The 27,132-nt window shown below is 72.3% G+C and overlaps 2 protein-coding genes across 2 annotated transcripts in view; both read right to left on the reverse strand.

The window, feature by feature from the left end:
• Positions 1-936: 936 nt before the first annotated feature.
• Positions 937-11,159, reverse strand: SIPA1 (signal-induced proliferation-associated 1). The gene is given in 17 exon segments (XM_075135221.1): positions 937-1,102; positions 1,207-1,279; positions 1,490-1,559; positions 1,911-2,009; positions 2,778-2,865; positions 2,937-3,007; positions 3,542-3,840; positions 4,565-4,836; positions 5,520-5,785; positions 5,788-6,004; positions 6,006-6,069; positions 6,872-7,029; positions 8,001-8,104; positions 8,845-9,019; positions 9,458-9,646; positions 10,088-10,209; positions 10,491-11,159. Coding segments are annotated over 17 exon segments (3,012 nt in total). The 5' UTR covers positions 11,083-11,159; the 3' UTR covers positions 937-949.
• A 1,987-nt stretch (positions 11,160-13,146) lies between these two features.
• The window catches only part of PCNX3 (pecanex 3), a 33,048-nt gene continuing 19,062 nt past the window's right edge, over positions 13,147-27,132 (reverse strand). The window contains 11 exon segments of the mRNA XM_075135220.1: positions 13,147-13,760; positions 14,240-14,488; positions 14,630-14,802; positions 15,395-15,669; positions 18,923-19,153; positions 21,461-21,495; positions 21,498-21,607; positions 22,445-22,548; positions 23,330-23,560; positions 24,401-24,654; positions 26,513-26,728. Of these exon segments, the coding sequence (XP_074991321.1) occupies positions 13,420-13,760; positions 14,240-14,488; positions 14,630-14,802; positions 15,395-15,669; positions 18,923-19,153; positions 21,461-21,495; positions 21,498-21,607; positions 22,445-22,548; positions 23,330-23,560; positions 24,401-24,654; positions 26,513-26,728 (2,219 nt within the window). The 3' untranslated portion in view covers positions 13,147-13,419.

A 27,132-nucleotide genomic window follows, 5' to 3' on the forward strand; every position in this document is an offset into this window, starting at 1 on the left:
TGTGCACGGGGGGGGGGGGCATGGCCGGCACGCGTGAGGTGTGAGCGTGCACGGGGCGCGTCCATGGCGTGTGCATGGCGTGTGCACGAGGTGAGTGTGCATGGGGCGTGTGCATGGCGTGTCCATGGCGTGTGCATGAGGTGAGTGTGCATGGGGCGTGTGCATGGCGTGTGCATGGCGTGTGCACGAGGTGAGTGTGCATGGGGCGTGTCCATGGCGTGTGCACGAGGTGAGTGTGCATGGCATGTGCATGGCGTGTGCACGAGGTGAGTGTGCATGGGGTGTGTCCATGGCGTGTCCATGGCGTGTGCACGAGGTGAGTGTGCATGGGGTGTGTCCATGGCGTGTCCATGGCATGTGCACGAGGTGAGTGTGCATGGCATGTGCATGGCGTGTGCATGAGGTGAGTGTGCATGGCGTGTGCATGGCGTGTGCATGGCGTGTGCATGAGGTGAGTGTGCATGGGGCGTGTCCATGGCGTGTGCATTACCAGTGTGCACGAGGTGAGTGTGCATGGCGTGTGCATGGCGTGTCCATGGCGTGTGCACGAGGTGAGTGTGCATGGCGTGTGCATGGCGTGTGCATTACCAGTGTGCACGAGGTGAGTGTGCACGGGGTGTGAGTGTGCACAGGGCGTGCATGGCGTGTCCATAGCGTGTGCATTGGGGGGCCTGAGTGTGCAGGAGGTGTGAGCGTGCATGGGGCGTGCTTGGCGTGTGCGTGGCGTGTAGATGGCATGTGCACGGCGTGTGCATTGCCTGTGTGCATGAGGTGAGCGTGCACAGGGCGTGAGTGTGCAGGAGGTGTGAGCATGCACGGGGCATGCGCATGGCGTGTGCATGGCGTGTGCACGAGGTGAGTGTGCCCCACGTGCGAGGGCGCTGCCCGCAGCCCCAAGGGGTGGTTTGGGGGGGTCCCCGGGGGGGTTTGGGGGTCCCGGGGGGGGTCCCTAGGGCCCCGGGGGGGTCCCCGGGGGGGGTTGCAGCAGCCGCGTCACCCGGCTGAGCTGCGCGGCTGCGTCCTCCTGCTCCTGCTGCAGCCGCCGGTTGCTGCGTCGCAGCGTCCGCACCTCGGCCCGCAGCCGCTGCTGCGCCTCCTGCTCCTGCCCCACGGGGACCCACGCGTCAGCCCCACGGAGCCCCACAGCTCCCCCAGTACCCCACAGCCCCCCCCCAGCCCCTCCCAGTGCCTCCCAGTGCCCCCCACCTCCTGCAGATCCTCCTGCAGCCGCTTCAGCATCGCCTCCAGCTGCGCCACCTTCTCCGAGAGGCTCCGGGACCTGGGGGGGGGGGACAGGGGTGGGACCGTGCCTGGACCCCCCCAGCCCCGCTCTGTCCCCCCCAGCCCCCCAAGTCCCCCCCCGGGGCTCCTCTGTCCCCCCAACCCCTCCCCAAGCCCCCCCAGCCCCCCTGCACCCTCCAAGCCCCTCCCTCAGCCCCCCCCATCTCCCCCCACCCCCTGACCCCCCCCAAAGCCCCCCCCATCTTACTCATCCTCGGGGGGCCCCTGGCTCAGGGTCTGCTGGGCCCCAACGCTGGGGGGCTCTGGGAGCTGCTGCCCTGGGGGGGGTGTGTGTGGGGTGAGACCCCCCCCATTGGGGGGCCCTGAGACCCCCCCCACAATTCCTGAGCCTCCCCATCCCCCCAACTCCCCCCTGCCCCCCAAACCCCCACCCATCCCGCAGGCCCCCCAACCCCTCAGCTCCCCCCGGACCCCCCCAGTCCCTCCCCACCCCCCAGCCCCCTCCCAGCCCCCCAAAGACCCCCCCCCCCCAACCCCCAGCCCCCCCCTGCCCCCCTGCCCCCCAAACCCCCACCCATCCCGCAGGCCCCCCAACCCCCCAGCTCCCCCCGGCCCCCCCAGGCCCTCCCCACCCCCCAGCCCCCCCCCAGCCCCCCGGCCCCCCTCACCCCCCCGGGCCAGTGCCTCCAGGATGCCGCTGCAGGCGGTGGCCAGGCGGGCGATGGCGTCCCACTCCTCCTCCTGGGGCTCCCCCGCCCCCGACAGCACTGCGGGGGGGGGGGCGGCCGTGGGGGACCCCACGGGATGGGGGGGACCCCCAGGGGACAGGGGGACCCCGAGGGGACAAGGACAGGGGACCCCTATGGGACAGGGGGGGACCCCCAGGGTACAGGGGGGACCCCGAGGGGACAGGGGACCCAGAGGGGACAGGGGACCCCCAGGGGACAGGGGACCCCCCCCAGGGGACAGGGGGGACCCCCAGGGGATGGGGGGGGACCCAGAGGGGACAGAGGACCCCCAGGGGACAGGGGACCCCCCCCCAGGGGGACAGAGGGGACCCCCAGGGGATGGGGGGGACCCCTATGGGACAGGGGACCCCCCCCAGGGGACAGGGGGGACCCCCAGGGGATGGGGGGACCCCGAGGGGACAGGGGACCCCTAGGGGACAGGGGGGACCTCGAGGGGATGGGGGGGACCCAGAGGGGACAGGGGACCCCCAGGGGATAGGGGAACCCCCCCAGGGGACAGGGGGGACCCCCAGGGCATGGGGGGACCCAGAGGGGACAGGGGACCCCCCCAGGGGACAGGGGATGCAGGACATGGGACACGGAGCAATGGAGGGTGGGGACACAGGAGGGGGACACGGGGGGGGGACAGGGGGGACACGGGGGGGGATGGGGCGATACAGGGGGACATGGAGGGGGACATGGAGGGAGGACACGGGGGGGGGACACGGGGGATACAGGGGGGCACGGGGGGGGACACGGGGGGACATGGGGGGACACGGGGGAACACGGGGGGCCGGGGCCACTCACGCCTGCCCAGCGAGTGCCGCAGCGCGGGGGCCAAGGGGGCTCCGGGCTCGGGGGGGGCCACGGGGCCGCCGGCGTCCGGGGGGGCTCCCTGGGGACACGGGGGTCAGCGGGGACACGGGGGACACGGGGGGGGGACACGGGGGGGGGGGGGTGACTCACCGGGTCGCCGGGCGGGGGGGGGGCTGTGGTGGGGCAGCAGCAGGTCGGGCGTCGGGTCAGCCAGGGGCTGCCTGGGGGGTCAGGGGGGGTCAGGGTCAGGGGGGTCATGGTCATGGGGGGGGTTCAGGGGGGTCAGGGTCATGGGGAGGGGTCCAGGTCACTGGGGGGGCGGGGGCACGGGCTTCCCAGGGGATTTGGGGGATCCCAGGGGGTTTTGGGGGGGGTCCCAGGGGGTTTAGGGGGTCCCAGGGGATTTGGGGGGGGTTCCCAGGAGTTTTGGGGGTTCCCAGGGGGTTTGGGGGGGAGTCCCAGGGGTTTTAGGGGTCCCAGGCGATTTGGGGGGGAGTCCCAGGGGGTTTGGGGGGTTCCAGGGGATTTGGGGGGTGGTCCCAGGGTTCTGGGGGTTCCCAGGGGTTTGCGGGGGGTTCCCAGGAGTTTTGGGGGTTTGGGGGGGTTTAGGGAGAGTCCAGGGGTTTTGGGGTTCCAGGGGATTTGGGGGGGTCCCAGGGTTTTGGGGGTTCCCAGGGGGTTTGCGGGGGGTCCCAGGGGTTTTGGGGGTTCCCAGGGTGTTTGGGGGGGATGTCCCCATGTCCGGGGTCACTCACAGGTCGGGGGGACGGTCTGTCGGGGTCTCGGGGGTCCCCGGGGAGTCGGGGCCCGCCCCGGGGGGGAAGGGGGTGCTCTCCTCGTCCAGCGCCAGCGAGCGCAGGAGCCGCAGGGTGTCGGGGCGCAGCCCCTCCCCCTCCCCCTCCCCGACCCCCCCGTCGCTGCTGTCCCCGCTGTCCCCCGTGTCCCCGCTGTCCCCCGTGTCGCTGGTGTCCCCGATGTCCCCGACGGCCCCCCCGGGGTCCCCCCCGCGCCCCGGCCCTGCTCCAGCGACCGGGCGTAGAGCTCCGAGAAGCTCCTGGGGGGAGGCGGGGACGGGGGTGTCCTGGGCCTGGCTCCACTCGTCCCCCATGGCCCTGCACCCCCCCGTGTCCCCCCCAATCCCCCCCACCCCCAGTGCCCCCCAGAGCCCCCAATTTCTCCAGTATCCCCCCAATGTCCCCCTTATCCCCCCACCCCCCCAATGTCCCCAATCCCCCCTTATCCCCCCAAGCCCCCCAATTCCCCACGCCCGGCCGCGTCCCCCCAGTCCCCCCATATCCCCCCACGTCCCCCAATCCCTCCCCACCCCCTATTCCCCCCCTTACCCCCCCATGCCCCCCCCAGCCTCCACACTCTCTTATTCCCCCATGTCCCCCAATCCCCCCACCCCCTATTCCCCCCCATGCCCCCCCATTCCCCCATGCCCCCCATTCCCCCCAATGCCCCCTTATCCCCCCAATGCCCCCCACACCCCCAATGCCCCCCCATACCCCCCACATTCCCCCCCACTCCCCACTCCCCCACTGCCCCCCCACTCCCCCAATTTCCCCTCATCTCCCCCATGACCCCCACCCCCCCATATCCCCCCCACCCCCATTCCCCCCACCCCCCCACATCCTCCCCATTCCCCCCCACCCCCCCACATCCCCCTCATTCCCTCCCTCCCCCCCACATCCCCCCCATCCCCATTCCCCCCCCACCCCCCCCACATCCCCCCCATATGTCCCCCCACCCCCATCCCCACCCCCCACCCCACCCACCGGCGGGGCCGCCCGTCGCGGTCGGGGGGCAGGAGGGTGAGGGCGGCCTTGGGGCGCCGCAGGAGGGCGCGCAGGCGGCGGGGGGCGAGGGTGGGCAGGGGGTGGTGGGCGACGCGCAGCAGGCGGGTGCCGGGGCGCAGCCCCGCCGTCTCGGCGAAGGAGAAGCGGGTGACGGCCGTCACCACCCCGGTGACATCCACGCGGAACCCCAGGTGACCCCCGGCCCCCCGCGGCAGGGCCAGCTCCCGCGCCTCGCACCCCCGCGTCACCGCCTGCAAGGGGACGGGGGAGAGCCCCCCCCCCAATAAGCCGGGGGACCCCCACCTTGACCCCCCATAGGGTGACCCACCGTGACCCCACGGGAACCCAACCCAGCCCCCATTGCGCCCCCATTGCCCCATTTCCCCCCATTGCCCCCCCATTTCCATCCATTGACCCCATCGCCCCCCCATTTCCCCCCCATCGCCCCGTTTCCCCCCATTTCTTCCCATTACCCCCCATCCCTGCCCCATCACCCCCCCATCGCCCCATTCCCCCCCATTTCCCCCCATTTCCCCCCCATCGCCCCCCCATTGCCCCATTTCCCCCCCTTTCTCCCCATCACCCCATTCCCCCCTTTCCCCCCTTCCCCCCCATTTCCCCCCCTTTCCCCCCTTCTCCCCCATTTCCCCCCCATTTCTTCCCATCGCCCCCATCCCTGCCCCATCACCCCCCATCGCCCCATTTCCCCCCATCGCCCCCCCATCGCCCCCCCATCGCCCCCCCATCGCCCCATTTCCCCCCCCTTTCTCCCCATTTCCCCCTCATTTCCCCCCATCGCCCCCCATCGCCCCATTTTCCCCCCCCTTTCTCCCCATTTCCCCCCCATTTCCCCCCATCGCCCCCCCATCGCCCCATTTCCCCCCCTTTCTCCCCATTTCCCCCCCATTTCCCCCCCCCATCGCCCCCCCCTCACCTGCAGCCTGGCCACCACTTGGGGGGCGACGCCGTGGGGCAGGCGCAGCCCCACCCATTCCCCCGCCCCATAGAAAAGCTCCAGGCGCCCCTCGGCGAACGCCCACCCTAAAACATCCCGGCAGGCGCAACTGAAGAGCACCCCGTTTCGGGGGGCCGCCACCACCACCCTCTCCACCGCCACCCCCAACAAACACCCCACCTCCGCCCCCCCGGGGGTCCCCTGCACCCTCGCCCCCCACACCAACGCCCCCCCAAACCCACCCACCCCCGATTTCCCGTTCGTCGACGACCCCCCAAAACCGGTAGCCCCCGGTGGGGGGTGGCGAGCGGGGGGCCGGTGGCGTGGGTGCGGACCAGTTCCCGCAGGTACTGGTGGCGGGTGCGGGCGGCCATGGCCCCCAGCCGCCCCCCCGGGCCACCGCGTTCTCCCCCGTTGATGGCCTTGGCCAGCAGGAATTCCCGCAGCCCGCAGCCCCCCGGGAATCGTTGCCCCTCCGCCAGCCCCCGGCCCGAAGAGGGGGGTCTCCTCCGGCCGCACCACCGCCACGCTGCGGGAGAGGGGGGGTGAGACCCTCGGGGGGACACGGGGCACCCCCAGAGCCCGGGTGAGACCCGCGGGGACATGGGAGACCCTCGGGGGGGACACGGGGCACCCCCAGAGCCCGGGTGAGACCCGCGGGGACATGGGAGACCCCCAGGGACATGGGAGACCCTCGGGGGGACACGGGGCACCCCCAGAGCCCGGGTGAGACCCCCAGGGACATGGGAGACCCCCAGGGATCATGTGAGACCCCCCCAGCCCCCCCATGCAAGCCCCCCCAGCCCTGCAGAAGCCCTTGGGGACCGCCCCAGCCCTTGGGGACCCTCCCAGGCCCCCCCGGGACCCCTCCAGCCATGCAGAAGCCCTTGGGGCCCCCCCCAGCCCTTGGGACCCCCCCCCAGCCCCCCCATGCAAGCCCCCCAGCCCCGCAGAAGCCCCTGGGGACCCCCCCAGCCCCTGGGGACCCCCGAGTCCCCCCATGCAAGCCCCATTAAGTGCTGCAGAAGCCCTTGGGGACCCCCCCCAGCCCTTGGGGACCCCCCCTCAGCCCCGGCCCCCCCCCCAGCCCCCCCATGCAAGCCCCCCCAGCCCTGCAGAAGCCCCTGGGGACCCCCCAATCCCTACAGAAGCCCTTGGGCCCCCCCCCCAGCCCTTGGGGACCCCCCCGTGGGGATCCCTCCACCCCCGCAGAAGCCCCTGGGGCCCCCCCCAGCCCCTGGAGACCCCCCCCAGCCCCCCCCTGCAAGTGCTGCAGAAGCCCCCGGGGCCCCCCCCAGCCCCGGGGCCCCCCCACCCCGCGGCCCCCCCACCTGTAGGAGGTGCGGGGGGTGCCGGGCTCGTGGGCCCGCACCACGATGAACACGTGCTGGAAGTGGGAGCGGAGGGCGCGGGGGGAGAAGGGCCGAGCCCCCGGCTCCTGGAAGACGATCGTCACGATGTCGTTCCCGATGTGCCGCTTCCGCAGGAGCTGGGGGGGGGGGGGGGGGGGTCAGCACCCCAAAACTGAGCTGCTCGGGGCTCTCCAGGACCCCCTGAGACCCCCTCGGTTGCCCTAGGGAGCCCCCAGACCCCTGGGATGCCCCAGGACCCGCCCCCCAGGCTCCTTGGGACCCCCCCCCCAGCCTTCCAGGGACCCCCCCAAACCCCTGGGACCTCCGAGGACCCCCGGCCCCAGGCTTCTTGGGACCCCCCCAGCTGCCCCAGGACCCCACAAGACCCCTTGGGACCCCACAACTGCTTTCCAGGACCCCCCAAGATCCCCCACCTGCCTTCCAGGACCCCCCAAACCCCTGGGACCCCCCACCTGCCTTCCAGGACCCCTCCAAACCCCTGGGACCCCTCAGCTGCCTTCCAGGACCCCCCCAAACCCCTGGGACCCCCTACCTGCCTTCCAGGACCCCCCCCAAACCCCTGGGACCCCCCCAGTTCCTCCCAGGTCTCCCCAAGATGCCCTGGGACCCCTCAGCTGCCTTCCAGGAGCCCCCCCCAAACCCCTGGGACCCCCCAGGATCCCCCTCAGACCTGCTGGGGGCTGTGGGGGGTGAAGGGCAGCATGGGGGGACCCCCAGACCCCAGGGACCCCCATGTCCCCAGCCCCCCCGGCCCCCCCAGGACCCCCTGCCCCCCCCGGCCTCCCCGGTCCCCCCCACCTGCTGGGGGTTGCGGGGGGTGAAGGGCAGCATGGGGGGACCCCCAGACCCCAGGGACCCCCAGACCAGAGTGACCCCCATGTCCCCGGCCCCCCCCAGCCCCCCCCGCCCCCTCCAGCCCCCCCGGCCCCCCGGCCCCCCCACCTGCTGAGGGTTGCGGGGGGTGAAGGGCAGCATGGGGGGACCCCCAGACCCCAGGGACCCCCAGACCAGAGTGACCCCCATGTCCCCGGCCCCCCCCAGCCCCCCCCGCCCCCTCCAGCCCCCCCCGGCCCCCCGGCCCCCCCACCTGCTGGGGGTTGCGGGGGGTGAAGGGCAGCATGGTGCTGACGTGGAACATCACCTCGTAGCCGTGGTAGGTCGTGTACAGGGAGTGGGTCCCCGTGGAGTCGGCTGGGGGGGCACAGCCTGCACCCCCGCACCGCGCCGCACCGCCCCGGGGCCCCTGGCCCCATGTCCCCGTGTCCCCATGTCCCCATGTCCCCATCCCAGTCCCCGTGTCCCCATGTCCCCATATCCCCATGTCCCCATCCCAGTCCCCATGTCCCCATGTCCCCATATCCCCATGTCCCCATCCCAGTCCCCGTGTCCCCATGTCCCCATGTCCCCCATGTCCCCATCTCCCCATCCCCGTGTCCCTGTGTCCCCGTGTCCCCCATGTCCCCATGTCCCCATCCCAGTCCCCGTGTCCCCATGTCCCCATCCCTGTCCCCATGTCCCCGTGTCCTCGTGTCCCCATGTCCCCATCCCAGTCCCCATGTCCCCATATCCCCATCCCAGTCCCTGTGTCCCCATGACCCCATGTCCCCATCCCAGTCCCCATGTCCCCCATGTCCCTGTGTCCCCGTGTCCCCATATCCCCATGTCCCCATCCCAGTCCCCATGTCCCCATGTCCCCCATGTCCCCGTGTCCCCATCCCAGTCCCCATGTCCCCATGTCCCCATCCCAGTCCCCATGTCCCCCATGTCCCCGTGTCCCCATCCCAGTCCCCATGTCCCCCATGTCCCCCATGTCCCCATGTCCCCCATGTCCCCCATGTCCCCATCTCCCCATCCCAGTCCCTGTGTCCCCATGTCCCCCATGTCCCCATGTCCCCACCCCCGTGTCCCCGTGTCCCCGTGTCCCCGCTCACTCCGGGTGTCCAGCTGGGCGCGGTAGTGGGGGAAGCCGCGCAGGCGCACGCGGGTGCCCAGCAGCCCCAGGAACTGGGCGAAGGCCGGCCCCGCGCCCTCGTTGTTGTACATCTCCTCCTCCGAGCCCTGCCCCCCCCGGCAGTACAGCACCCCCACCTTGCGCTGGAAGCTCAGCTGGGGGCGGGGGGCACGGCTCGCACGGGGGCTCGCACGGGCACCCCCCCGCGCCCCCTCATGCGCCGACCCCGCTGCGCGCCCTGGCCTCGTGAGAGCCCCCGGTGCAAGGGCCACCCTCGTGCAAGGGCCACCCTCGTGCAAAGCTCATCCCCGTGCAAGGACCAGCGCTGGTTCAATGCAAGCCCCGTCCTCGTGCAAGCCCCATCCTCGTGCAAGGCCCATCCTCGTGCAAGGCCCGTCCTCGTGCAAGGCCCGTCCTCGTGCAAGCCCCAGCGCTGGTGCAAGCCCCCCCCTTGTGCAAGCCCTGTCCTTGTGCAAACTGCAGCTCTGGTGCAAGCACTGTCCCCATGCAAGCCCCATCCTCGTGCAAGCCCCGCCCTCCTGCAGGCCCGACCCTCGTGCAAGCCCCCCCCCCCCGTGCCCCCCCCCACTCACCCCCTGCTCGTCCAGCTTGAGGAGGGTCTCGGGCACGGCAGGGGAGGGGGAGGCCAGGCGCAGCCCCTGCACCCCCAGCCCCGGCAGCACCAGCTCCAGCAGCTTTTTTGGGGGGACCCCCCGCGCCCCGGGGGGGCGAGCGCTGGGGGGCAGCGCCTCCTCCAGCACCGACCCCCGCAGCGTCCGCAGCTGGGGGAGGGGAGACGGGGGAGGGGGTCAGGCTTGGGGGGGGACCCTCCCCCAGCACCCCCACACCGCCCCTGGCCCCCCGGGGCTGCTCAGGGCACCCCCAGGGACCCCCATTCCCTGCTGCCCCCCCCAAGGGCCCCTGGGGTCCCCCCAAGGCCCTTCTGGGACCCCCCAGTCCCCCCCCAGCCCCCTCAGCCCCCCTGCAACCCCCCCCGATCCCCCCAGCCCTCCTGACCCCCCCAGCACCCTGCAACCCCCCCGCCCCCCCTGACCCCCTCCAGACCCCCTGACGCCCCCCAGCCCCCCCAGCCCTCCTGCCCCCCCCACCCCCCTGCAACCCCTCCGACCCCTGATTCTCCCCAGCCCCCCTGAAGCCCCCCGCCCCCCCAGGGGGGGCTGCGTGGGGGGCCGTGGGGGGCCGTGGGGTCCCGGTCCCCCCACCTGGCTGGTGCGCAGGATGATGCGGTGCAGGACCTGGCCCTGGGGTCCCTCCTTCTCCTCCCGCCGCAGGGACACGGCCACCGGCCCCAGCCGCGCGTCCTCCCCCAGCAGGTTCTGGTGCTCTGGGGGGGTCGGGGGGGTCGGGGGGGTGGACCGGGACCCCCACAGCCCCCCACGGCCCCCCACGGCCCCACGCAGCCCCCGCGTCACACGTGCTGCAGCCTCCTGCAACGTCCCACGGCCTCGTGCAAGGTCCCATGGCCTCGTGCAAGGTCCTGCACCCTCGTGCAAGGTCCTGCATCCTCGTGCAATGCCGTGTGGCCCCGTGCAACATCCCACGGCCCCGCGCTTTGCCATGTCCTGGTCCCCGGGTCCCCCCCGGGCCCCCCCGGGCCCCCCTCACCTTTGCCGTAGAAGTACTTGCGGTAGTAGTCGGCCCCCGCGTCGCTGTGCTCGATGGGGTGGGGGGGCCGCGACCCCGCCGGGGGCTCCTCCAGCACCGCCACGGCCGCGTTGGGGAGGTGGCCGGGCCCGGGGGGGCCCCGGGGGGGCCCCAGCCCCGGCTCTTGCTCCCCCCCTGTCTCGCAGCAGAAGCGGGGGCAGCTCAGCACCAGGGCATCGGGGTCGGGGGGGGCCCCCCCAGGCTCGGGGGGCTCCTCGGGCTCCAGGTGGGCGGCCGAGGCCCCCGAGGTGGGGCCGGGGGGGGCGGGGGGGGCCTCGGTCGGGTCGAAGAGGATGCTCTGCACGTCGTAGTGGGCGACGTGGGGGCTCCAGGGGGGGCGGGGGAAGAAATCGGGGCCCCCCTCGGTGTCCTCCCCCCCGGCCCCCAGCCCCAGCAGCAGCAGGGGGTCGTGGAAACGAGGGGACGTGGGGCTGCCCCCCCCCGCCGCCTCCTCGTGGCTGTGGGCCCGGGCGCGGGGGGCGACCTCCGGCCCCCCCCCCGAGGACCCCCCCGGGGCTCCACACAGGGCCGCCTCGCTGCTGCTGCGCTGCATGGCCGCGGCCCCCCCGGGGAGGGGGGAGGCGAGGGGACCCCCCGGCCCCCCCCGGCCGCGCTGGGGGGGGCGGGGGAGGGGGGGCCCCGGACCGAGGGGCCCCGCATCTTGCGGAGGAAGAGGTCGTCGGACTGCATGGCCCCCCCGCGACCCCCCGGGACCCCCCCGGAACACTCAGGGACCCCCTGGGGCCCCCCCGGGATCCCCCGCTAACGCTGACACCCCCCCGCCCACCCGGGACCCCCCGGTTTAGCGGGGACACCCCCCCCCCCCGCAATTCGTCAATGGAAGCGTGGGAACGGACCCCGCGCCCCGATTGGCTGCCCGGGAATTCCCGCTTGCGGAGGCTCCGCCCCTTTTCCCACGCACCCCCCCTTCCCACGTCGGGGTCAATGGGGGGGACACGGGTGGGCGAGGGGGGCTCCGGTAGCGGCGCTCGCTCGGGGAGGGGGCGACGGCGGGACCTGGGGGGTGGACAGGGGGTCAGTGGGGGGGTCGGGGGGGTGAGTGGGGGGGGTGAGTGGGGGGCTCCCCTCATCCCTCCACCCCCCCATCCCCACGTCCGTCTGTCCCTCCACGTCCATCCCTCCATCCCCAGCCCCCCCCAGGCCCCCCGTGTCCCCCCCCATGCCCCCTCGTCCCCCCCCACCCGCTGCGAGGAACCCCCAGCACCCCCAAAACGGGGCTGGGAGGGTTGGGGGGAGCACCTGGGTCCCGGCCGGGTACCCCCTCTGCCCCCCCGGGGCAGCCCCCCGGCTCCTTGGCGGGCTGGGGGGCTCTGGGGGGCTCTGGGGGGGTCTCAGGGGGGGGGTTGTGGGCCGGGGGGGGCCCTGGGGCCCGGATGCGCCGACGCCGGCGGCTTCCTGCCGAACGGGAAGTGGCGGCGGCCGACGGCCCCCCAACTGCTGCCCCCCAAGTGCTCCCCCCCCCCCAGCACTGACCCCCTCCCCCCCCCAGGGGCGGATCCCCCCTCCCTGCAGTGGCCTCCCCCCCCCCCATGCTCCTGACCTTGTCCCCTGCGTGAACCCGGGCGTCCGGGCCCCCCCCGCCCCCCCCCGCTGCACTTCCCTCCTCCGGCTGCAGCGGAGCCGGGCGTCCGGCCCCCCCCCCCCCCCCGCAAGGACCCGGCGTCCGGCCCCCTCCCCCCACCTCCATCCGTTAAGACACAACGGAGTTAATCTGGGGGGGGGCCACACACAAGCAGGGACCCCCCCCCCCGGTACAGGTGACCCAGGTGTCGTGTGTGTCCCCCCCCACGGGACCCCCCCCGGGACACCGTGGGCTCCGTCGTGCCTCGCACGAGGACCCCGCCGTGCGTTGCACCAGGGAGCGGTGGAGGGGGCCGAGGTCGCGGCCCCGTGCAAAGGCCTGGCCCGGGGGTCGGGGGCTCGCACGAGGGCCGGTGCCGCGCACGGGGGCTCGCACGAGGGCCGGGGGGCTCGCGCGGGGCTGGGGGTGCCCCGTGACAACCGGCCGTGGGGGCACGAGGGGTTTTGCATGGGGGGGGGGGGGCACACGTAGGTGTGCAAGGGCCGTGCGAGGGTGTGCACAGCCCCTCGTGCAAGGCCCTGTGCAAATCACCCGTGCAAAGGGCCGTGCAAGGGCCCCCTCCCTGTGCAAGGCCCCCCCGTGCAAGCCCCCCTGTGCAAGGCCCCCCCTCGTGCAAAGCCCCCGCGCGAGCCCCTTCCCCTGTGCGCAGCCCTCGTGCGAGCCCCCCGTGCAAAGCCCTGGTGCAAGGCCCCCCCCTTCCCCGTGCAAGGCCCCCCCCTTCCCCGTGCAAGCACAACCCCCCCCCATTTTTCACCCCGACTCGCTCCTACCTCCGGCCCCTCGTGTCACTGTCACCGTCACGGGGGGGGGGGCACCCACCAGGCGTGCGGGGGGGGCACCCAGGCGTGCGGGGGGGGGCACCCAGGGCTCTGGGGGAGGGGGGGCACCCAGGCGCGCGGGACCCCCCGCTCGCACCCCGCCGCCGAGGCTGGGAGGGGACCCGGGTGTCGGAGCTCCCCCCCCCCGCCCCCGCCCTTCCCCTCCGCCGTCGCTTCCTCCCGCCAGAGAGCACCGGGCGTCCGGGTGGGCCCCCCGCCCCCCCCCGCCCCGCGTGGGGGACCCCGGGGTGCGGGAGGGTCCCCCCCAAAGAGGGGACACAGGTGGGACAGAGCCCCCCCCCCCCCAGCCCCCGTGCCCGGGGGGGGGACCCCGAGATCCGGCGCGGCGGGAAAACGTCAAAACGACTTTTTTTGAACCGTTTTTTTTGTATTTTTTTGTGTTTTTTTTTTAATTTTTAGTATCAACCCCCCCCAAAAACCCCAAAACCCAACAAAATCCCCTCAAGAATCAACAAAAAAACCAAAACGAAACAAATCCCTCGAAAAAGAGTCCGAGTCCCCGGGGGGGGACTGGGGGGGGCCGCAGGCTGCGGGGGGGCCGTCGCCGCCATTGGTTGTTCCTGGGGGGGCCCAGGGGGGTCCCTGGGGGGGTCCCCGGGGGTCTCGGTGGGTGGGGGGGCTCCTTATTGCTGTCCGTGGGGGGGTCGGGACCAGCCCAGGGGTGGGGGCCGTGGGGGGGCCGTGGGGGGCCGTGGGTCAGTACTGGTGCTCCAGGAGGGGCTGTGCCGTGGGGCTCTCCTTGTCCCGGGGGGGCTCCGGGGGGGGGCGGGCACTGGTGTCCGTGGGGGCCTGGGGGGGGACGGGGGGGGACAAGGAGCTGGGGGGGGGATGGGGACGCTGGGCCCCCGCCCCCCCCCCCCACCCCCAAGCACAGGGGTCTGAGCATGGGGTACGGGGGGGCTCCCCCACACCAGGAGTTCGCATCCCCCCCCCCCCAAGTCATCCAGAGGACCCAGCCCCCCCCCCCAACGAGACTTGGGGGGGCGCCCAGAAGACCCCCATATCCAAGGACCCCCCCAGAAGACCCCCGCATCCAGGCCCCCCCAGACGACCCCCACATCCAGGCCCCCCCCAAAAGACCCCCGCATCCAGGGCCCCCCCCAGAAGACCCCCACAACCAGGCCCCCCCCAGAAGACCCCCGCATCCAGGCCCCCCCAGAAGACCCCCACATCCAGGCCCCCCAGAAGACCCCCGCATCCAGGCCCCCCCCAAAAGACCCCCATATCCAGCCCCCCCCCAAAAGGACCGAGCCGTCCCGGGGACTCACCTCCCCCGTGGTGCCGGTGCCACCCCCGGGGGTGCCGGGGGTGCCGGGGGTGCCGGGGGGGGGTCCCCTTCGCTGCCCCCCCCTTGTGGCCGCCCAGGCTCCATTTGCCGCAGAGGCCGTCGTAGGCGAAGGGAGGGGGGGCTCCGGGGCCGGGGGGGGGCCCCGCTGGTGGGGGGGGTCCTGCGGGGGGGTCCCGCCAGCCCTCCCCTGCCCCACGGCCCCCCCCAGGACCCCCACTCTGCTCGGGGCCTGTGGGACACGGGGACACGCTGGGGCGGGGGGGGGGCAAAGCCACGCAGAGACCCCCCCCAAAGGGGACCCAGGCATCCGGGTCCCCCCCAGACCCTCTTATTGCCCCACCCAGCACCCAGACCCCCCCCCAGCACTTACCTGGGTGGGGTTGGGTGGTGGTGGGGGCGGGCGGCCCGGGGGGGTTTGAAGCCCCCGGGGGGGCCGTGCCGCCCGTGGGGCCGGGGGGGCCGCTCCCCGCCGAGCCCCCCCCGCAGTCGGGGTCCTCGATGTTGCCCCCGCTGTTGCAGCCGGCGCCGCAGCCCTTCTGCAGCCTGGGGGGGGGACATGGGGGTCAGGGGGGGACACGGGGGTCGGGGGGGACATGGAGGCGGTGGGGGGGGCTCAGAGGGATGGGGGGACCTGGGGGGACCCAGGCGTTGGGGGGGGGACAGCCCCCCCCCAAGCATTCGGGGTCCCCAGGAAGAGACCACAGCCCCCCCAGGGAGACCACAGCCCCCCCCCAGAACTGGGGGTCCCCAGGACAAGACCACAGCCCCCCCCAGGAAGACCACAGCCCCCCCCCCCAGAACTGGGGGTCCCCAGGAAGAGACCACAGCCCCCCCAGGGAGACCACAGCCCCCCCCCAGCGCTGGGGGTCCCCAGGACAAGACCACAGCCCCCCCAGGGAAACCACAGCCCCCCCCGCCAGCACTGGGGGTCCCCAGGAGGAGACCACAGCCCCCCCCAGCACTGGGGGTCCCCAGGACGAGACCACAGCCCCCCCAGGGAGACCACAGCCCCCCCCAAGCACTGGGGGTCCCCGTGAGCAGACAGGGGGGTCCCCAAAGTGAGGGGGGATGCCGTGGGTCCCCAGGACCCTCCAGCATTTGGGGGTGCAGGAGGGGCCGTTTCGGGGCGACTCACCGGGCCCAGGCGCTGGCCAGCCAGCGGGCGATGGCGGGGGGGCTGAGGGGGCCCCCGGCGAGGGCGCGGAGCTGGGGGTGGGCGCCGGCGAAGGAGGTGGTGAGGGGGGAGACGTAGATGGGGTACCCCAGGGGCTGGTCGCAGGAGGAGTTGATGATGTTGCGCAGCGACTGCCGGGCGTTCTGGATGCTGCCCCGCTCCGGGTTGCGGTTCCGCAGGAAAACCAGCTCCTGCTGCTGCCCGGCCCACAGCCCCCGCACGCACTCCCGGTTCACCTGGGGGGGGCACTGGGAGTCACTGGGAGGGACTGGGAGGCACTGGGAGTCACTGGGAGGGCACTGGGAGGGACTGGAAGGGCACTGGGAGTCGCTGGGAGGCACTGGGAGGGCACTGGGAGGGACTAGGGGGCACTGGAAGAGCACTGGGAGTCACCGGGAGGCACTGGGAGGGCAGTGGGAGGCACTGGGAGGGACTAGGGGGCACTGGGAGGGCACTGGGAGTCACTGGGAGGGCACTGGGAGGGACTGGAAGGGCACTGGGAGTCACTGGGAGGGCACTGGGAGTCACTGGGAGGCACTGGGAGGGCAGTGGGAGGCACTGGGAGGGCACTGGAAGGACTCAGGAAAACCAGCTCCTGCTGCTGCCCGGCCCACAGCCCCCACGCGCACTCCCGGTTCACCTGGGGGGGGCACTGGGAGTCACTGGGAGGGACTGGGAGGCACTGGGAGTCACTGGGAGGGCACTGGGAGGGACTGGAAGGGCACTGGGAGTCGCTGGGAGGCACTGGGAGGGCACTGGGAGGGACTAGGAGGGACTAGGGGGCACTGGAAGGGCACTGGGAGTCACTGGGAGGGCACTGGGAGGGACTGGAAAGGCACTGGGAGTCACTGGGAGGGCACTGGGAGGGACTGGAAGGGCACTGGGAGTCACTGGGAGGGACTGGGAGGCACTGGGAGGCACTGGGAGGGACTGGAAGGCACTGGGAGTCACTGGGAGGGCAGTGGGAGGCACTGGAAGGGCACTCGGAGTCACTGGGAGGCACTGGGAGGGCAGTGGGAGGCACTGGGAGGGACTAGGGGGCACTGGAAGGGCACTGGGAGTCACTGGGAGGGCAGTGGGAGGCACTGGGAGGGACTAGGGGGCACTGGGAGGGCACTGGAAGGACTCAGGAAAACCAGCTCCTGCTGCTGCCCGGCCCACAGACCCCACACGCACTCCCGGTTCACCTGGGGGGGGCACTGGGAGTCACTGGGAGAGACTGGGAGGGCACTGGGAGTCACTGGGAGGGACTGGGAGGCACTGGGAGGGCACTGGGAGGGACTGGGAGGGCACTGGGAGGCACTGGGAGGGCACTGGGAGGGACTGGGAGGGCACTGGGAGGGCACTGGGAGGGACTGGGAGTCACTGGGAGGGACTGGGGGGGCACTGGGAATGGACTGGGAGGCCCTGGAAGGGCACTGGGAGTCACTGGGAGTCACTGGGAGGCACTGGGAATGGACTGGGAGGCTCTGGAAGGGCACTGGGAGTCACTGGGCATGGACTGGGGGGCACTGGGAGTCACTGGGAATGGACTGGGAGGCTCTGGAAGGGCACTGGGAGTCACTGGGAGGCACTGGGGAACACTGGGAAGGGCCCAGGGGGGCACTGGGGGGCACTGGGAGGGACTGGGAGTCACTGGGAGTCACTGGGAGGGACTGGGGGGGCACTGGGAGTCACTGGGAGGGACTGGGAATGGACTGGGAGGCCCTGGAAGGGCACTGGGAGTCACTGGGAGTCACTGGGAGGCAGGGGCACTGGAAAGGGCCTAGGGGGGCACTGGGAGGCACCGGGGGGCCCCGGGGGGCACTGGGAGTCACTGGGAGGGACTGGGGGGGCACTGGGAGTCACTGGGAGGCACTGGGAATGGACTGGGAGGCTCTGGAAGGGCACTGGGAGTCACTTGGAGGCACTGGGGATCACTGGGAAGGGCCCAGGGGGCACTGGGAGGCACTGGGGGGGCACTGGGAGTCACTGGGAGTCACTGGGAATGGACTGGGAGGGACTGGAAGGGCACTGGGAGGCACTGGGAGGTACTGGGAAGGGCCTAGGGGGGCACTGGGAGGCACCGGGGGGCCCCGGGGGGCACTGGGAAGGGCCTAGGGGGGCACTGGGAGGCACCGGGGGGCCCCGGGGGGCACTGGGAGTCACTGGGAGTCACTGGGAATGGACTGGGAGGCCCTGGAAGGGCACTGGGAGTCACTGGGAGTCACTGGGGGGCACTGGGAAGGGCCCAGGGGGCACTGGGAGGCACTGGGAGGGACTGGGAGTCACTGGGAGGGACTGGGGGGGCACTGGGAGTCACTGGGAGGCACTGGGAATGGACTGGGAGGCTCTGGAAGGGCACTGGGAGGGACTGGGGGGGCACTGGGAGTCACTGGGAGGCACTGGGAATGGACTGGGAGGCTCTGGAAGGGCACTGGGAGTCACTGGGAGTCACTGGGGGGCACTGGGAAGGGCCTAGGGGGGCACTGGGAGTCACTGGGAGTCACTGGGAATGGACTGGGAGGCCCTGGAAGGGCACTGGGAGTCACTGGGAGTCACTGGGGGGCACTGGGAAGGGCCCAGGGGGGCACTGGGAGGCACTGGGAGGGACTGGGAGTCACTGGGAGGGACTGGGGGGGCACTGGGAGTCACTGGGAGGCACTGGGAATGGATGGGAGGCTCTGGAAGGGCACTGGGAGTCACTGGGAGGGACTGGGGGGGCACTGGGAGTCACTGGGAGGCACTGGGAATGGACTGGGACGCTCTGGAAGGGCACTGGGAGTCACTGGGAGGCACTGGGAATGGACTGGGAGGCTCTGGAAGGGCACTGGGAGTCACTGGGAGGCACTGGGGATCACTGGGAAGGGCCCAGGGGGGCACTGGGAGTCACTGGGAGGCACTGGGGATCACTGGGAAGGGCCCAGGGGGGCACTGGGAGTCACTGGGAGGCACTGGGGATCACTGGGAAGGGCCCAGGGGGGCACTGGGAAGGGCCTAGGGGGGCACTGGGAGGCACCGGGGGGCCGCGGGGGGCACTGGGAGGGACTGGGAGTCACTGGGAGGGACTGGGGGGGCACTGGGAGTCACTGGGAGGCACTGGGAATGGACTGGGAGGCTCTGGAAGGGCACTGGGAGTCACTGGGAGGCACTGGGGATCACTGGGAAGGGCCCAGGGGGGCACTGGGAAGGGCCTAGGGGGGCACTGGGAGGCACCGGGGGGCCCCGGCGGCACTGGGAGTCACTGGGAGGGACTGGGGGGGCACTGGGAGTCACTGGGAGTCACTGGGAATGGACTGGGAGGCCCTGGAAGGGCACTGGGAGTCACTGGGAGGCACTGGGGATCACTGGGAAGGCCCAGGGGGGCACTGGGAGTCACTGGGAGGCACTGGGGGGCACTGGGAAGGGCCCAGGGGGGCACTGGGAGTCACTGGGAGTCACTGGGAGGCACTGGGGGGCCCCGGGGGCCCCGGGGGGCAGCGGGGGCGCGGGGCGGGGCGGGCGCCTGACCTTGATGAGGCGGAAGCCGAGGTGGCGGCGGTTGAGCGTCACCACCTTGTACTCGTCGGCCGCCTCGTCGGCCACGCGGCGCAGGGCCAGCAGCGCGGGCGCCTCGGCCAGCACGGCCGCGCGCCAGGCGGGGTCCCCCTCGTGCGAGATCACCAGGCGCCCCTCCTGCGCCGCCACCGCCTCGTACAGCGCCCCCGCCTCCTCGTACTCCTCCGGCGCCGTGAAGTGGTCCTGGGGGCGCCCGCCTCAGCCGGGGCGCGGGGCCCAGCGCCGCCACCCCCGCCCCAGCGCCGCCACCCCCGCCCCAACACGGCCACCCCCGCCCCAGCGCCGCCACCGCCGCCCCAGCGCCTCCCACCGCCGCCCCAACGCCTCCCCACCAGGTCCCCAACACCTCCCACCGGGGTCCCAACACCTCCCACCAGGGTCCCAACGTGGCCACCGGGTCCCCAACGCGGCCACCAGGTCCCCAACACGGCCACCGGGGCCCCAACACCTCCCACCAGGGTCCCAACGTGGCCACCGGGTCCCCAACGCGGCCACCAGGTCCCCAACACGGCCACCGGGGCCCCAACACCTCCCACCAGGTCCCCAACACGGCCACCGGGGCCCCAACACCTCCCACCAGGGCCCCAACGCGGCCACCAGGGCCCCAACACCTCCCACCGGGGTCCCAACGCAGCCACCAGGTCCCCAACGCCTCCCACCGGGGCCCCAACGTGGCCACCGGGGCCCCAACACCTCCCACCAGGGCCCCAACGCGGCCACCGGGGCCCCAACGTGTCCCACCGGGTCCCCAACGCATCCCACCATGTCCCCAACGCCTCCCACCAGGTCCCCAACGCATCCCACCGGGTCCCCAACGTGGCCACCAATCCTCAGCAAGGACACTGGGTCCCCAACGTGTCCCACCAGGTCCCCAACGCCTCCCACCGGGGCCCCAACACCTCCCACCGGGGTCCCAACGTGGCCACCGGGTCCCCAACGCATCCCACCAGGTCCCCAACACCTCCCACCAGGGTCCCAACGTGGCCACCAGGTCCCCAACACCTCCCACCGGGTCCCCAACGCGGCCCCCAGGTTCTCAGTGTGGCCACCGGGTCCCTAATGCAGCCCCCAGGTCCTCAGCACAGCCACCGGGTCCCCAGCAAGGACACCGGGTCCCCAACGTGTCCCACCATGTCCCCAGCACAGCCACCGGTCCTCAGCAAGGACACCGGGTCCCCAAAACCTCCCACCATGTCCCCAACGCGGCCACCGGGTCCCCAACGCGACCACCGGTCCCCAGCAAGGACACCGGGTCCCCAGTGTGTCCCACTATGTCCCCAACGTCTCCCACCATGTCCCCAACGCGGCCCCCAGATCCTCAGCGCAGCCCATCAGGTCCCCAGCACGGACCCTCCATGTCCCCAGTGCATCCCCCCATGTCCCCAACGTGTCCCCCCCACCACGTCCCATCCCCAGCGGCCCCAGGGGGGTCCCCAAAATGTCCCCTCCCCCATGTCCCAGCAGCTCCAGAGGGGGTCCCCAGTGTGTCCTGCCCCTGGCAGCAGCCCCAGAGGGGTCCCCAATGTGTCCCCCCCACCATGTCCCATCCCCAGCGGCCCCAGGGGGGTCCCCAACGTGTCGTCCCCCCCCAACGTCCCATCCCCAGCAGCTCCAGGGGGGTCCCCCATGTCCCATCCCCAATGGCAGCTCCAGGGGGGTCCCCAACGTGTCCCCCCACCACGTCCCATCCCCAATGGCAGCTCCAGGGGGGTCCCCAACGTGTCCCCCCCACCACGTCCCATCCCCAATGGCAGCTCCAGGGGGGTCCCCCACGTCCCATCCCCAATGGCAGCTCCAGGGGGGTCCCCCACGTCCCATCCCCAATGGCAGCTCCAGGGGGGTCCCCCACGTCCCATCCCCAGCGGCCCCAGGGGGGTCCCCAATGTGTCCCCCCCCCCACGTCCCATCCCCAGCAGCTCCAGGGGGGTCCCCCATGTCCCATCCCCAATGGCAGCTCCAGGGGGGTCCCCAACGTGTCCCCCCCCCACGTCCCATCCCCAATGGCAGCTCCAGGGGGGTCCCCAACGTGTCCCCCCCCCACGTCCCATCCCCAATGGCAGCTCCAGGGGGGTCCCCCACGTCCCATCCCCAATGGCAGCTCCAGGGGGGTCCCCAACGTGTCCCCCCCCACGTCCCATCCCCAATGGCACCTCCAGGGGGGTCCCCAACGTGTCCCCCCCACCACGTCCCATCCCCAATGGCACCTCCAGGGGGGTCCCCAACGTGTCCCCCCCACCATGTCCCATCCCCAGCGGCCCCAGGGGGGTCTCCAATGTGTCCCCCCTACCATGTCCCATCCCCACTGGCACCTCCAGGGGGTCCCCGACGTGTCCCCCCCCCCCCAATGTCCCATCCCCACTGGCACCTCCAGGGGGGTCCCCAACGTGTCCCCCCCCCCCGTCCCACGCCCAGCGGCCCCAGGGGGGTCCCCGCTCTCCCACCCCCGGCGGCAGCAGCACCGGGTCCCCCCGCGCCCCCCGCGCCCCCCACCTGGTGCAGCTTGAGGGCCATGCGCACGCCGGGGCCACCACGCGGTGCAGCAGGTCCATGTCGGCGAAGACCCACTCGTCCCGCGGGGACGTGATGCGGAAATCGCCCTTGAAGAGGGCGTGGAGCCCGTAGAGGAAGGGCTCCAGGCTGGGGGGGGGGCGCAGGGGGGGTCAGGGGGGGCCGCCCCACACCTGGGGGCCCTCCTGGATGCCAGGGACCACCCCCTGGGCACTCTGGGTCCCCCCAGATGCCTGGGACCCCCTCGGACATTTAGGTGTCCCCCCAGACACCTGGGCCCCCCAGACACCTGGCCCCCCCCAGACACCTGGCCCCCCCCCACATGCCTGGGACCCCCCCAGATGCCTGGGTCCCCCCCCCCAGACGTCAGGACCCCTCCCCAGATGTCAGGGGTCCCCCTGGATGCCCGGGACCCTACCCAGACGCCCTGGGTACCCCCAGATGCCTGGACCCCCCCCAGATATTTAGGTCTCCCCCAGACACCTGGACGCCCCCCAGATGCCTGGGCCCCCCCCAGATGCCTGGATCCCCCCAGATGTCAGGGTCACCCCCAAATGTTGGGGGTCCCTCCTGGATGCCAGGGACCCCCCCTGGACACCATGGGCCCCCCCCAGATGCCTGGGACCCCCTCGGACATTTAGGTCCCCCCCCAGACACCTGGGTCCCTTCCAGATGCCTGGAACCCCCCCTAGATGTCAGGGTCCCCCCCAAGATTTTGGGGTCACCCTCCCAGATGTGGGGTGCCCCCCCCAGAAGTGGGGGTCTCCCCAGATGCCAGGGACCACCCCCCAGACATCCCAGTCCCCCTGGACCTCTGGGTTACCCCCCCGAACGCAGGGGTCCCCCCAGATGTCAGGGTGCCCTCCCCAGATGTCGGGGTGCCCCCCCCCAGAGGTCGGGGTGCCCCCCCCAGATGCAGGGGTCCCCCCGGATGTGGGGTGCCCCCCCCGGCTGTGGGGGTCCCACCTGGCGGACATGCTGTGGGAGGCGGTGCCCAGCGCCCGCCGGCCGAGGACGCAGAGCCCGAAGCAGAGGGTGACGAGGGGCGAGTCCCAGTCCTTGTCCACGGGCTGGGGGGGACACGGGGGGTCAGAGGGGGTCCCCAGGGGTGTCCCGTGTCCCCCCTTGTCCCTCTGTCCCCCCAAGTGTCCCTGTGTCCCCCCCAGGTCCCCCTGTGCCCCCAGACCCAGGGGGGTGCAGCCCAGGAAGGCTGGTGCCCCCCCGCATCCCCCCAAGCCCTGTCCCCCCGTGTCCCCCCGCGCCCCCCCATGCCCTGTCCCCCCGTGTCCCCCCATGCCCCCCCATGCCCTGTCCCCCCGTGTCCCCCCCGTGTCCCCCCGTGCCCCCCCGTGTCCCCCCGTGTCCCAGACCCACGGGGTGCCGGCGGGCGGCGCAGTGCTGGATCCAGCCCAGGAAGGCTGGTGCCCCCCCGCGTCCCCCCAAGCCCTGTCCCCCCGTGTCCCCCCACGCCCCCCCAAGCCCTGTCCCCCCGTGTCCCCCCACGCCCCCCCACGCCCCCCCAAGCCCTGTCCCCCCGTGTCCCCCCGTGTCCCCCCGTGTCCCAGACCCACGGGGTGCCGGCGGGCGGCGCAGTGCTGGATCCAGCCCAGGAAGGCTGGTGCCCCCCCGCGTCCCTCCAAGCCCTGTCCCCCCGCGTCCCCCCGTGTCCCCCCACGCCCCCCCAAGCCCTGTCCCCCCGTGTCCCCCGTGTCCCCCCGTGTCCCCAGACCCACGGGGTGCCGGCGGGCGGCGCAGTGCTGGATCCAGCCCAGGAAGGCTGGTGTCCCCCCGCGTCCCCCCAAGCCCTGTCCCCCCGTGTCCCCCCGTGCCCCCCCGTGTCCCCAGACCCACGGGGTGCCGGCGGGCGGCGCAGTGCTGGATCCAGCCCAGGAAGGCCTGCCGGAAGGCGGGGAGGCTGGGCCCCCCCAGGCGGGGGTCGAAGTCTTCGTCGATGTTGGGGCTGAAGGTGGGGTCGGGGTCGGCGTAGCCGGGGGCCGTGACGGGGCGCAGCCCCTCGCGCACCCCCTCGTGCGACAGCCACTCCTCCAGCTTGGGCGACCGCGTCACGTAGTAGATGATGCTCTGGGGGGGGGGGGGAGATGGGGAGGGGGGGTCAGGGGGGTCCCAGGGTCGGGGGGAGCCCGACCCTTGTGCAAAGTGCGACCCCCCCTCGTGCAAAGCGTGATCTGCCCCGCGCCAGGCCCCCTCCCCTCGTGCAACGCCCCCTCCCCTGGTGCCAGGCCCCCTCCCCTCGTGCAACGCCCCCTCCCGTTGTGCAAAACACAATTCTCCTTGTGCAAAGCCCCCTCCCCTGGTGCCAAGCCCCCTCCCCTCGTGCAAAGCCCCCTCCCCTGGTGCCAAGCCCCCTCCCGTCGTGCAAAGCTTGTTCTCCTGGTGCCAGGCCCCCTCCCCTCGTGCAAAGCCCCCTCCCCTGGTGCCAAGCCCCCTCCCTTTGTGCAAAGCCCCCTCCCCTGGTGCCAAGCCCCCTCCCCTCGTGCAAAGCTTGTTCTCCTGGTGCCAGGCCCCCTACCCTCGTACAAAGCCCCCTCCCCTCTTGCAACGCCCCCTCCCCTGGTGCCAAGCCCCCTCCCCTCGTGCAAAGCTTGTTCTCCTGGTGCCAGGCCCCCTCCCCTCATGCAAAGCCCCCTCCCCTGGTGCCAAGCCCCCTCCCCTCGTGCAAAGCCCCCTCCCCTCGTGCCAAGCCCCCTCCCCTCGTGCAAAGCTTGTTCTCCTGGTGCCAGGCCCCCTCCCCTCGTACAAAGCCCCCTCCCCTCGTGCAACGCCCCCTCCCCTGGTGCCAGGCCCCCTCCCCTCATGCAAAGCCCCCTCCCCTGGTGCCAGGCCCCCTCCCCTGGCGCCAGCCCCCCTTTCCTCGTGCAAACCACAACTCCCCTGGTGCAAAGCCCCCCCCCCCAGCCCCACCTTGACGTAGTAGGTGAGGAGGACGCGGCGCAGGTCGAAGCCCTGCAGCATGGCCCCCGCGTTGTTGTCGCTGATGCTGTAGCCCTCCAGGACGTAGCGGGCGGCCGCCACCTCCCAGGCCAGCCAGCGCTGCCCGAAGGCCGCGTTGAAGCTCAGGGCGTGCGGGGGGTGGCCCGGCTCGCAGCAGCAGCAGCCCTCGTCCTCGTCCACCCCCTCCGTGATGGCCTCCACCTCCCGCTGCTGGCAGTACGTGCCTGCGGGGACGGGGACGTCAGCGGGGACGGGGACAGGCCGGTCTGCCCCGTCGGCAGGGTTGCAGGGGCACCAGGCTGTCCCCGATCCCCCGGGAAGGGGACGTCAAGCGGGGATGGGGATGCAAGTGGGGACAGGGACAGCAGCGGGGACAGAGAGGTCCCCAATCCGTCCCCAAATCCTGTGAAGGGGACGTCAGTGGGGACAGGGACAGCAGTGGGGACAGGGAGGTCCCCAATCCATCCCCGATCCCCCAGGAAGGGGATGTGAGTGGGGATGGGGATGTGAGTGAGGACAGGGAGGTCCCCAATCTGTCCCCAAATCCTGTGAAGGGGACATCAATGGGGATGGGGACATCAGCAGGGACAGGGAGGTCACCGATCTGTCCCCAAATCCTGTGAAGGGGACGTCAGTGGGGACAGGGACAGCAGCAGGGACAGGGAGGTCCCCGATCTATCCCTGATCTCCAAGGGAGGGGACATCAAGCGGGGATGGGGATGCGAGTGGGGACAGGGACAGCAGCGGGGATAGGGAGGTCCCCAATCTGTCCCCGATCCCCCAGCGAGGGGACATCAAGTGGGGATGGGGACATCAGCAGGGACAGGGAGTCCCCGATCTGTCCCCAAATCCTGTGAAGGGGACGTCAGTGGGGATGGGGACATCAGCAGGGACAGGGAGTCCCCGATCTGTCCCCAAATCCTGTGAAGGGGACGTCAGTGGGGATGGGGACATCAGCAGGGACAGGGAGGTCCCCGATCTATCCCTGATCCCTGAAGGAGGGGACATCAAGTGGGGCCAGGGACTCCAACACCGACAGGGATGCCCCCAACGTCCCCATAAAGGGGACGTCAGTGGGGACAGGGACAGCAGCAGCGACAGGGAGGTCCCCGATCTATCCCTGATCTCCAAGGAAAGGGACATCAAGCGGGGATGGGGATGTGAGTGGGGACAGGGACAGCAGCGGGGACAGGGAGGTCCCCAATCCATCCCCAAATCCTATGAAGGGGATGTCAGTGGGGATGGGGACAGCAGCGGGGACAGGGAGGTCCCCAATCTGTCCCCGATCCCCCAGGGAGGGGACATCAAGTGGGGATGGGGACATCAGCAGGGACAGGGAGGTCCCCAATCTGTCCCCAAATCCTGTGAAGGGGACGTCAGTGGGGATGGGGACATCAGCAGGGACAGGGAGGTCCCCGATCTGTCCCCAAATCCTGTGAAGGGGACGTCAGTGGGGATGGGGACATCAGCAGGGACAGGGAGGTCCCCAATCTGTCCCTGATCCCTCAGGGAGGGGACATCAAGTGGGGATGGGGATGTGAGTGGGGACAGGGACAGCAGCGGGGACAGGGAGGTCCCCAATCTGTCCCTGATCCCTCAGGGAGGGGACATCAAGTGGGGATGGGGATGTGAGTGGGGACAGGGACAGCAGCAGGGACAAGGATCGCCCCAGTCTGTCCTTGATCCCCCAGGGAGGGGACATCAAGTGGGGATGGGGACATCAGCAGGGACAGGGAGGTCCCCGATCCATCCCCAAATCCTGTGAAGGGGACGTCAGTGGGGATGGGGACATCAGCAGGGACAGGGAGGTCCCCAATCTGTCCCCAAATCCTGTGAAGGGGACGTCAGTGGGGATGGGGACATCAGCAGGGACAGGGAGGTCCCCAATCTGTCCCCAAATCCTGTGAAGGGGACGTCAGTGGGGATGGGGACATCAGCAGGGACAGGGAGGTCCCCAATCTGTCCCCAATCCCCCGTGAAGGGGACCGGGGGACGTCCCTGCACCGGGCCCACCTCCCACCTCCCCGGCGAGACGCACGGCCCCGCCGCGTCCCCCCCGCGTCCCCCGCTGTCCCCGCTCACCCCTGAACTCGAGGCCGCGCAGCTGGAAGGTGACCAGCCCGTGTCCCACCTCCACCAGGTGGACGAGGGCGTTGAGGGAGTCGGAGGCCAGCACGAAGCAGTCCCCGGCGGCGGCGGGACCCCAGCGCCCCAGCTCCAGGTCCCCGCTCAGCGCCCGCTGCAGCGCCCGCGTCAGGTGCTCGTAGAAGATGGAGTTGAGGTTGTTGTCGTCCGAGCCTGGGCGCCCGCACGTCAGTGAGGGGGGGTATGGGGGGGTTACGGGGGGCTACGGGGCTGGCTGGGGGAGCCCCCGGGTGCTGGGATGGCAGTAGGGGGGGATATGGGGGGATATAGGGGGCTATGGGGGGGCTACGGGGGGCTACGGGGTTGGCTGGGGGAGCCCCCGGGTGCTGGGATGGCAGTAGGGGGGGATATGGGGGGATATAGGGGGCTATGGGGGGGTTACAGGGGGCTACGGGGCTGGCTGGGGCAGCCCCCGGGCACTGGGATGGCAGTAGGGGGGGATATGGGGGGATATAGGGGGCTATGGGGGGGTTACGGGGGGCTATGGGGCTGGCTGGAGCAACCCCTGGGTGCTGGGATGGCAGTACGGGGGGATATAGGGGGCTATGGGGGGGCTA

The sequence above is a fragment of the Calonectris borealis genome, chromosome 37 (assembly GCF_964195595.1).
Source record: "Calonectris borealis chromosome 37, bCalBor7.hap1.2, whole genome shotgun sequence".
In the NCBI taxonomy this organism is placed as follows: Eukaryota; Metazoa; Chordata; class Aves; order Procellariiformes; family Procellariidae; genus Calonectris; species Calonectris borealis.